At 42.7% G+C, this 12,078-nt stretch overlaps 1 protein-coding gene across 1 annotated transcript in view; it reads right to left on the reverse strand.

Moving 5' to 3' along the window:
* Positions 1-12,078, reverse strand: part of ALDH16A1 (aldehyde dehydrogenase 16 family member A1) — a 728,744-nt gene that overhangs the window by 330,252 nt on the left and 386,414 nt on the right. Inside the window, exon 13 of the mRNA XM_086930227.1 lies at positions 2,183-2,350. Coding sequence (XP_086786353.1) covers positions 2,183-2,350 — 168 coding nt within the window. The remainder of the gene's footprint in view (positions 1-2,182; positions 2,351-12,078) is intronic.

Below are 12,078 nucleotides of genomic sequence, written 5' to 3' on the forward strand. Positions count from 1 at the left end.
AAATAACGGTTCTGAACAGCAATTACAATGGCACAGTGAGGAATAAATTTACACAGCTGGCTCTATAGCTGCAGGCAGAAGGAAGGAAGGACTAAAGGCGGGAAAAAGATGGTGGCATAAGGTCTCTCAAATTAACATGTACTGATGTTTTATATACTTGTACTCGGTTTTTAAACAAGGTTTCTTATTGGATCAGGTACCATTTATACCTGCTGAGAACTGAACACTATTTACTAAATAGTACTGTTTACTTAGCTGGAAAAATTGACATTCTGTAAAATGACGCTGAGTGATGTTTATCTGATTTTAAGGATTTTTCATATACACAAAACTGCTTTTATCTTTACTTCAGAATAAAATGTAGAGATAGATTACTTCCTGCATCAGATCAGATTACTTATTACTTTTTAAGAGCATATGTGTGATCATAATTTCAATTTCTTTGCTTATTTAAAAAAGTATATATATATTTTTTATGAGAGACCTCGAGCAGAAAGGAGGCAAGAGTGTACATGAAGATAATGTGCAGAAATACAGTACAATACAAAGACAAAAGGCCCGAAGGAGGGACCCTAGAACCAATGGGAGGGGGTAAGGAAAGCTTGAAAGGAGACTAAGCAGAAGGGCAGCAAAGGAGAATAACTCAGTGAAAAAAGTACATTATTAGTTATTTGCGAGATGAGCCTCCCAAATCAACTGGTAGTGAATTCCAAATGGCAAGAGCTGCGCCAGAAAAGGACTGTGTGGCTTTGCCGAATTTAGAATGACTTTGATCAAGAGTGAATTTACTGAAGTTCAGACTTATTAGAACAATAGTTGAACCGCAGTGCAGACGTCCTTAAGGGATAGCTTGGGTTGATGGTTTTTAGGAAGTGGGAGGCCAGGCTTTTGTAGCTATTACAAGGTGAGCAGTTTGTGAGACCGATTGGTCCTAATCCACAATCCCAGTGATTTAACCTCACTACTGGAGTACATGAGAAACCATTGTTGAGCCCAGACTGCCTAATTTTAAACTTATGTGGATGTCAATTGAGGATCACTTATATTTTGTAAGGATTAACTTAAGGAAGTTCACTTAAACTCAACTGTGGAATTGTGTTCGTCACTTTTCATATGACCAATGTGCTCTGGTGAGGATATTTTCAAGTATTGTTGGATAGCACCTGCATAGTGGTGAATCTGAGTCTCTGCCTCCTTCATCAAATTACAAGTTGAATGGGCGCATTGATAAATCTATTAAGGATCCTACACGACAGGTATAGGATCAGAGGCTGGTTGGTTTTATTGAAGTGAGCAGCCGGGTACTATCTCACTACATTTGGCACTGCTGTCATCACACTTAGCACTGAGGCAATTTTGTAGCTTTTGCATTCAGTAGTGAACCAGTATATGAAGTGCTGCTGCTGTTAGATTTAGCCAGGTCTACTTACAAGTAGTGTTGCTGCTGTCACATTTAGAACTGTTATGTTTTAAGTACTGGTGCAACCATCGCATTTGGCCTTCTCTCGGTATACACAGTACTGCCCTCAATGGCATTTAGCACTCCAGCCCTTTAGACAGTAATGTTGGTCACATGTAGAACTGCCCTCACTCCAGGTAGAACAGCTGTAGCCATATTCAACACAACCTCCGTATGGAAAGAACTGCCACTGTCACTGTTTTGGTGGCACAATTAATTGCAGCAGAGAGGGAGAGAGAGAAAGAAAGAGTTGTTCGTCTTCAACTACTAACATTTAACTTGCAAGCCCTGTATACATTTTGTACCATATACTGGGGACTTACAGGCACGTAAAATACCCCAATCGATTATTAGCCAATTGCAAATACATTTGAGGGATCAGAGCACATGCTGTGGGGCAGGTCAGCACGGCCTAGTGCACTTGAGAATCGAAAAACCAGAAACATCAGAGCAAAGATTTGTGTGCGGGGGGGGGGGGGGGGGGGGGGGGGGGGTTCAACAAAAAGCCTCCTTTCCTTACACAGTGCAAGAGTTACAGTAACCACCAGGTTAGTACAGAACTATGTAAGTGTAGACACTCTATGGCATTGCACACAAACACATGTGTAACTGATACGATGGCAAACTCAGATTCAGATAGATTCACAGTTGCCTCACTGCATGCATGTACAAACACACAAAATATATTTCACCACACAACCCGCCACAGCAGACACTACTCACCCGGGTGCAGCTTTGTGTGCTGCCTCCACTGCATTGCGCACATCCTTCCTGTTGCCATCTGCGACGTAGGCTACTACATCCCCACTCTGGCTGCAGACAGGTCGTGAGTACATACCATCTGGCCTCTTCTGCGCTCCTGCATAGTACAGCTTATATGTGCGGTCAACGCTGTAGAGAGTACAAGAGTGCAATCCATGTCAACAAACATATCCACTATAACCACAGACCAAACCCCCAACTAAGACAGGGCTGCGGATCAGTCACCTGCATACTTGGCAATGTCAGACACGAGCCTCTGCCTAAAAGTAAACCACAGGATGGTGCACCCAAGAAAAAGACCAGAATTCCTGTTATCTGTTGGGTACTTAAATCCTTTATGTTGTCTTTTCATAAAATAACAGCCAATGAGCTTCTGCCTAGTCCTATCAGACTTCGAGACACACTACATGTTGGGACGAAAGTCCTCTTTGGAAAAAGTGTAACATCGTACCATTTGCATTTTACCAGCCTGTCCAGGGCCGGCATTAGCGCTGGTAGCGCCCTGTGTGACAATGTCTGTTGGCGCCCCCCCAAAGACCACCTCTGCCAAAGATAACCTCACCACCACCCTTTAACAGTGCCCCTCAAGTCTCCAGAACCACTATCTCTCAGATTCATTTGGTCTTATAGCACCACTAATACCAGTGTAAGGGGTCAGAGCACTTTACATCACACACACATTGCACAAAGACAATCATAGGTGTATAAATCAGTGTATAGGAAATGTTATATCAGAAAGGACTACAAGGTGTAGTGTAGGAGTAACATGTCATCGATAATGGTAGGCAATATAGTTTTAGTCATTCCGGAAAAGCACAAATTCAGAATTTTAAATGTAAGATCATTTTTAGGGGTTCTCTTTAATCACAATAATTGTTTTTTACCCAAATGAACCCTTTTATAAAAATTAGGATAATGAAAGACTGGGCAAAAAAACCATATAACTAACATATACCTTGCAGTTTACACACAGCTCTTTGATGACAGTTAATTGCTCAATGTTCTATATTACGATTTTGACTTAAGAACGACAAGTAACAAAAGGAGCCATCTTACAGAAGCAGTAACCCACTGTCCTATTTACATTATATGCACTTTGTTATCTGCATGGTACACGTTCTTAGCAGCAGTCATTTTAACCCTCTGCGCTACCTTTTGATGAGTCAAAGCGTCCACTAGACAAACCTCAGGTCTCTTTCCAAGAACATCATAAATCACCTGAGTTATCTTGACGTTTTAATTGATGCCTAGAAAAAATTGCTGGAGGCCAGGAACACACCAGCAGGTTGGTGCTTTTAGTGTTACATCTTTTTATTTGTGAAAAAAAAAGAAGGGCTCTTACACACAGCTGGGAAATGTCAAAGTATCATACAGATAACAATGCGTCCAATGTATAGCAATATCCGCAGAGCTCCACCCTACGAAAACGTCACAATGTCTTGTAAGCCTTGGGAGCTGCGAGCTCAACCAGCAGAGTTTGTTCAGCGCTCATAGAGCCACAAAAGGAAAAAACACATAACTTCAACCCATCCCCTTAACCTATTCCCCAATCCCCCACCCCACTCCCACCCCCCGGATCCATCTTCCAACACCATACTTACCCCCCCATACATTCTTTTAAAATGATAATATTACTTGTAAAAATTACGCCCGAAGTCAGTGCCCGGTGGGGTGGCACCGATCGCACCGCCCTATAGCCAGCCCTGAGCCTGTCCTATGTTTTTTCTTCAAGAAACTTAGAGAGTCAGCAGGAACTGCTCCACATTTTGTGCTGTTCATCGACAGAACTTTGCTTTATTGATAGGTGTCACCCAGACTGAAACTCCACTCTGTGAGATGACTGGGAGTGGTGGCAGCATGGTCGTAAATCAGAAGTTAATTTGAAAAATACCAAAGTCAGTCAAGCCTGTGGCAAGTGCAGAGCTTCAACATATCTTGTCGATGTCCAGATACTGATGGAGTCTGAGGTGATATTCTGCACCGCCACAGACTTGACTGATTGTAGTCTTTTTCGAATTACCTTTATGGTGTACTAGGATTTGAAATAACGTTTATCCCCACCTTCAATTACCTCCAAACTAATACTGATCTAAAGGGTTGGATTGGGATAAAAAAAAAAAATAGGCCCCTACACCCTAAAAAGTTGCCCACATTTGCGGACTGCGCCTTTTCGCAAAACACTACTTCAGTGTTTTAAGTATTATAAAAAAAAGGAGGGGGGTTTCTCTAAAAGAGGTATATGTTCTTACCGTCACTGAGATAAAAAAAAAAATATGCAAGTGTTGGCAGGATTATTTGTGAATGTATTAGTTCACACTGGTGAATCACACCTGAATATAAGTGAGGCCACTTCTGCTCAGGACCCCTGTTCAATCTGCATACATTAACTGGACGGCCTAGCGAGAGACTGGAAATAAAACATCCGCCCGTTGGCAAAAGGGAGGTAATAGTGGCCCATCTGCCTCCGGAAAGGCCACTCAGGCCCCACTGAGCCACTAGCAGCATCTGAACAGCACAGACACAGCCCAAATTGCCCACCAAGCGGGCCAAAAAAGCGTCCCACAGCGGCATCTCAGATACTGGGACCACTGCCCGAGGGCCGCCTTACCGATCCGACCCTGTTGACTCATACTGCCATAACAGACAGTTGATCTCACTCTTTTGGCTCCTTGATGATGTTTAAGCAAACATGATTGTTAACGTTTATATGGCCTTGTGACAGGACGGATATCCCTCTCCACACAGCCTGACACTCTTCAACCTGGAAAAAGGTACAGAGCATTTGCCAGCCCTTGCTTCCTCCCACTTGGTCGACTCCCATGGCAGGTTAGGGGCGACAAACTCCACATCTCAACAATCACAGCAGACATGCGGGTTGTAGACCCGCAGACCACAGTCTTCTAACCTACGCTTCACTGCCACCAGATGCAGGGTTGTGAATAGGTGGTAGTAGGTTGGGTAAAAGACATAACCTATTAACCTATTTTTCCATAAAAAGCTCAATAAGTGCACAGAGCTTCGTGCTGCCAGATGCCACGTTAGGTTATTCTAAAAGGAGGGGAGGGGCTTTCCATATAAAATGAGCGGAGCCATGAGAAAGGCAAATTTCGGTCCCTTCAATCAGGTTTCATTGAGACGAGAGAATGTGGGGGCCAAACATACCCAGATTCAATCAAGTAAGAGACCCAAGGCAAAGCAAAGGGGGTGAACTGCAATGCTACTATCTGGTCCGGCTTTAGCGCTCGTGGCGCCTGGTGTGCACACTTTGACCGCCTTTACCATGAATTTCTTACTACCACTCTCCAATAAAGCCCCTTATCTCTCCATAGCACCTCTTTCATACGCATTTTATTTGTTTTATAGTGCTACTCATAAAGGTGTAGCGTGTGAGCACTTTTTTCACACATACAGACACACACTATGGAAAAGAATCATACATGTGTAAATCCGTCTATAGAAAATGTTGCATAAGACAATGAGGGTTACGAGGTGCAGGAATCACATGCCCTCCATACTAGTAGGCAGTATATTTTCAGAGTGTTTCGTCTGGAGACGCACAATCTCAGGATTTAAAAAGTATGCAAATGGTTGGAGGTCGACTTTACTAAAAAGAATGTATTTCTACCCAAACATAACCTTTTTAGCAACATAAGTAAGGATAATAAAAAAGACTGGGGGAAAAAGCATAATGTTCTAATCTGTACCATGCACTTTTCATGGAGCTCTTTGACGACAGTTCATAGATCACTGGGCTGTTCCGGATTGTCACTTATGAACTGCGCGTAACAATAGGATGTCTGAGACTAAAGCAGTCACCCACTGTGCCATTTACATAAAACACAGTTCTCTGATCTTTATGGTACACGCTCTTGCCGCAGGCATATTACCCCTCTGTGCTACCTTATGATGAGTCAAGTCTGCCACTAGACAAAACTACGATCTCTCTCCAGCAGAAACATTCATCACTTGAGTTATCTTGAAATGTTTACTGTAGTATGAAAACTGCTGGACACACAAGGAACTCTGCAGCGGGGCCTCTAAACACGTACGTTATTTCTATACACAGTGCCCCAGAGGTCAGCGCCAGGTGCAGCTGGACCGGTCGCACCGACCTACAGCCGGCCCTGATACCTATATAGGAAGGTCGCTCCAAGATGTCAGTGGAGAGCTGCAGAGGGATAAGATCACTGACTGATATCTCCTCTTTCAGGAGCTGATAAAAGGCTACAAGAAGGTTGGAGGATTGGAAAGCTGGAGAGGGACCTAACTCCTGACATCCCTTGTTTCTGTTACAGTATAGTGGGTGACCTGAATAGGAAAAAGTGACCCCCCCCCCTTAAAACGCAAATGTAACTATGAAAGACGCCACTACCCACAGGGACTATTGTCCAGAAACAATATAAAGAGAGCATTGAGAATGGAGCGGAATAATCCTTAGTGCATAACCGAAGCTTATGGGACCTAAAGCCACAACATAAAATAAGTTCTGGTGAGTGAAAATTCCTACTGAACCTAAGAAGAACCAGGGAACATAGGGTAGACAATTGCAGCTCCTGCTAAGAGCAGAATAGTATAGACTTATAACAAAGTGGAAGTTCCCAGGCACATATCAAATTATACTGTCAGCATTAAATCTGTGCACCCATAATAAAACCCATTAACAAAGACTCAAATACGGTTTGGCGTGGTTCCTGGAAACATTGCCGCCCTGGCAAGGATCTGTAGACTCTATAGCCACAAGGCTTGCAATTTCGATTGCTTTACAAAACATACGTGTAAATATATGAGCAGTGAAACCACACCAGTTTACAACCAAAAAGATGGAATAACTTGTGCTCCTTCATAGAACACTGTGTCCACAAGTTTGTATAAACTCAAATGTGCTATGCTTTTTAAAAATTGTACTTCGCACATGAGTAACACTCAAACACTGCCTCAAAATATAATTTCTCTTCTACTTGATTAATACAATACATACTACCACATCACAGTCTTTAGTGTGTATGGTGCTTACTTCTTATGTTAATGTCTTTCAGCCAAGAGCACTTGACTGGATTGCTAAATTGTTTTAACGTTTTGTGTACATATCGCATTCATACACACATTGGATAATATTGGATAGTAACATGTTAAATACTTTCCAGATGGACCGTTATTTTTTACAATAAAGATGTACTTAGGTTCACCTCTGGTTTAGTGGACAGCTCTGTTCGTTGTTACATCAGTCCCATTGACTGGAACTTCAATTACTTTGTTTTCAAACAGTGCACTCAACTGAAGAGTAAGAATTTCAGGAGTTGACAGGAGTGCAGTCCCACAGGGCAACATACGCAGACTCAATGGTATAGAAAATATAATGAGGTAAATTTCACCTGCAGTAGGTGCTAGCACTTTCGCGTTTTCACGTGGTTCACATTTTACTCTCTCTTTTGCTTACATGTAAATAAAATCCTATTTGTCATGGTTGCGATTCCCGAATGGTGACATTTTAGAATGATCGTACAATACTGGAAGAACTACATATCCCAGAAAGCTTAGCCAAGGGGAGGAGTCAGCCTCCATAAAGGTACCTGATTACTGGCGGGCCGTGTACGTGATTTTGACCAGTAATTGGAGTTAGAACTGGTGTGTATCCCGCGTTGGTGGCGTTCTGCCAAGGCGGAGTTCTCATTCGAGGAAAGGAGAGCGTGCGGCGGCTGTCGTACGCCTCTGCAGGATTTTGGTGTGTCGGAAGTTTCTGTTCCGGCGTGCTGGCGAGAAGCGAAGCGGCTGTGCCATCTAGCAGCTCTTCGCATTCGCCGGTGTTTTCTCGGCTGAGAGAACGAAGGATTGGGAAGCGGCGGCTTCTCTTTGGAGCGTTCAACGGCTGTTGAGCGCAGTTCTAGCACCGGCTGGTGTTAGCGGAGTCCTTGCAGCGGAAGGAAGTTATCATCACCTGCTGTTACCGGATTCCGTGAGTCTGAATAAAATACGAATTGTGGAGCTTGCAAGCGTAGTTAAAAACGCATTCTTGTACTTTGGACTTGGGGCTAAACCATTTGTAATATAAACGCTTAGATTTATGACATTGGAACTTGTGATACCAAGACTGTGTTTTGACTGGAGCTCATTTTTGGAACTAATCAGAGGAGATTTGGATTGTTTTTTGGTGCATAATTAATTCTTATTTTGGATTGAAGACAATACACTTTTGGGGATTTTTTGTTGGGATCACCAGGAAGGCTGGAAGGTGTGTGTGAAAGTAGTGGACGGTGGAGAAGTGTTTGGGCTGATTGAACACCTTCTTGAATGCTGACTTTCTTTATTGCATTTCAGATCAGTTGTCATCATGGATTAAGGTTATTCACTACCTACCAAGAGGGAGAAGAAGAGATTGTAGCTAGTACCCGTGGTAGGTGGTGTCCTAGCGAGAATACTTGAGTGTAGTTAGCATTGATATGACATTAATGCTTGTGTTTCTTTGTTGTTTCTCATTACAGCCTCCCGTCCTGTTCCAGCCCCTTCCTGGTTTCTTATTTTCCCTCGCCTGATTACTTTATGCTTAGTGTGATTTGAATTCTGAGCATAGGGCAGTCTGGAGGTGGACCCCATATAGCATCGCCTGATCCTGAGAATACGTGGCCGTGTCACTATTCTTCTTTGAAGAAATAGGACCTACTGGATATTTAATTATCATTCACTAGATCATCCTGTATCTGAGACTACGTTCTACAGTATGCCTTGAGTGCTTGGCTTTGCTACGCTACCCATAACAAGTGAATTTCCTACCGAAAGTAACTTGCTTCTTTAATTGTAGTACAGTAGTATTGGTGGGTGAGGTATACCAGTGGTAAATAAAAGTACCCACAAAGAACACCACCCAGGATACCAAATAAAGGTCTCATGTCAACTTTCTGAGAAACCAACCCAAAATCTTCCAGGGCTTGCCCAATTCTCAGATGATCGCATACTCTTATGTATCAAGTTAAGTCAAAGTAAACTTTATGCGTCCAAAGGCAATAAAAACACATAAAAGCACTTTTATGTATCAATTAGGACCTTCAGCTGTGACGTTCAGAAGATTTTCTTCGGCTGCACATTTGTAATTCCTTGAACTCATATTTTGATAGTAAAACGAGGGCAGACTCTAAAGTATCTTCACATGTATATTCGACTTGCAACCACAAATAAGCTTTTAACAGGTCCAAAACAACGTTATTTATTCTCAAATGTCTGATCTATTAAAAATTGATTGAATCCAAGATTTGTTTTTGTGTCAGTAAATCTGCAAGCAAAGGGGGCACAGTATTGCAAGGCTGGGATACTGAGTAACGTAAACATCAAACATGAACGACTAATTGTAGTTATATAGCACTTACTGCCCCTGAAAAGGCGTTGATGTGCTTTTAGGCAAGTATCAAGCTCTGTTCTGGCTATAAATGCCACAAATGCTAATAAGCTTAGGCTATCTTGCTTAATGGCAGATCAGTAAGCAAGCATCAATTGGAGATTGAATGCCTGCTTCAAACATCTAGCCCTGATCTAATATTTCTCACAGAAACATGGGCTAGCCCTACTTCTGAACCTGACTGGGTGGCAGCACTACCTCCGGGCTACTCCCTTGCCTCTGTCCATAGAGTGGATAAATTAGGTGGAGGACTAGCTATAATCTATAGAACAGAATATAAATTGAAATTTGAGTCAATAACCCTCGCAGGCGCTGAAGCCATGTCATTTAGTATTAAAATTAATAATAAGGTTCATTTTAATGGTCTGCTTCTTTACAGTCAACCAGGCCCTAAACTTCCATTCTTACAAGGTCTTTTTGATTTTATGGAGTCCTGTACCGATTCTCCATTCTTTACTGTTCTTGGGGACTTCAATTTTCATCTTGAATGGGTTACTGATTCTATGACCTTGTCATTGTTAGATAGATTTGAAGCCCTTGGCTTATCTCAACGAGTGATTGGCCCCACTCATAATGTTTTACATACATTGGATGGAATTTTTACTAATTATCCTGCTATACAGATTGATAAGATTTTGCCATTGACTTGGACAGACCATAGGGCTATCATTTTTAATTTCTTGGTTGAAATCACCCCTTTTTCCTCTGCAAAACGTCCACTTACAACTTTTGCACGGTACTGGTGTATTTTTAATCACGAGATTTTCACTGAAAGGCCAACAAATACTGTTCCCTTGCTTACTTCCAATTCAAATTCGGAGGCAGTTCATTGCGATAATTGAAACGTGGCTTTTCCTGGCTTAGCAGTGGAACCTGTACCTATGGACTCACGGGTTTTCTATATTTCTTGGCAATCGAGTGCTATATAAAACCCTCACTTACTTACTTAACCTGGAACCCAAAGCGAATTGGTGGTGGATTCTTTTAGGGAAATAAAAGTTGGTAATTTAATTTGAGCTGTGGCCATGTTAGTTTGTTAAACTGGATTGAACAAAATAAAGGAGGGATAGAGGAGGGAATAGTTTAGAAAGTGTTGTTTGGGAGATCATAGTAGTAAAATTGGGTTTAGGATGAGTCAAAGGAAGAATAGAGGAGGTAGCAGTCTAGAAAGAGTTATTAGGGAGACCACAGTAGTAAAATTAGGTTTGGGATGAGTCAAAGGAGGGAAGGGTCTAGAAAGTATGATTTGTGAGATTATAATAGTAAAATGAGGCTTAGGATGAGTTAAAGGAGGGCAGAGTCAAGAAAGGGTGATAAGGGAGATCATAGTAGTAGACATAGGATGGGTCAAGGAGAGATAGAGGAGGGACAAGTCTACAAAGGCTTATTAGGAAGGTCATAGTAGTACAATGAGGTTTGGGATGAGTCAGAGTTGAGGTAAAGGATATATTGAATGAGGTATAGGATGAGAAAGCAGTGAATTGGAGCGAGTTGGAGTCACGTTTGTGAGTATTCACAAACTTGTCTCAGTGCTCGTGAAAAAAGTCTGAGATGTACTGTCAAGGGCTTGTGCGCTTGTCTTTCTAGTGTGGGGCAAGAGAAGGAACAAACCCCAAAAATGGTAGGGGTGTAATGGAAGGGGTTTTCTCCTCTGAGAAATATGCCCAATTGGATAAGTATGGACATGAAAGTTAGCCAGTCATTTGTACGCCTGAAGCTTATTTACTCATGCGAAAATAAGTGTGTGCATACTTAGCATGCATTTCACAAAAGATTCCTGGATTAAGGATAGAAACGTGCAGACATCGCAGGGTTCCAGGCCTAACCTGGAAAACTGAGGGAAATTCCAAAAAAGTAGGAAATTTACCGCAGTGAGAGCTCATAGGCCTGAGGGGGATTTTTTCCGACTTTTTCATCATAAGGTCGTAGGAGTTCACATTGGTAGAGGTCATGGGTGTTGTTAAACCTTGGTCGAAGTCCCCGGGCCAGGAGGAAGCCTCCATCTATCAGGCAGGCAAGAGTCTACAGTCGCATAAATAAGCACATCAAGAACGAAGTGGGCAAACACGTGCATGAGGAATACTTTACTGAGACTAATCTCCCGCAGCTCCAGTCCTCTGCCCGTATCCAGATAAGGATGTCATTCTTACATGCTTGTTTATTTTGTTCGACTGAGATGTGTGCCCGCTATTTCTCCAGAGGCGTGTGGCGAGACCCGGGCCCGTCATGCGCGGAGTCCAGATCAGCCAGCACCGCTAACAGCTGCCCTGTATTTATTTGGGCGAGGGGAGGTTTAAATTCATTTTCCAATTCTCTTCGCATCCGGGATTATAGATGCGTCGGCTCAGCCCATCTGGACATGCAGATTCATCTCCCGGTGAGATTGCGTTTGTGAGACCGGATGAGGCCCCATCCTCCCCCCACGCCCAAGCATCTGCACACATTCCGATATGCGCACGCAGTGAGCGCA

The sequence above is a fragment of the Lissotriton vulgaris genome, chromosome 7 (genome assembly GCF_964263255.1).
Source record: "Lissotriton vulgaris chromosome 7, aLisVul1.2, whole genome shotgun sequence".
Lineage (NCBI taxonomy): Eukaryota > Metazoa > Chordata > Amphibia > Caudata > Salamandridae > Lissotriton > Lissotriton vulgaris.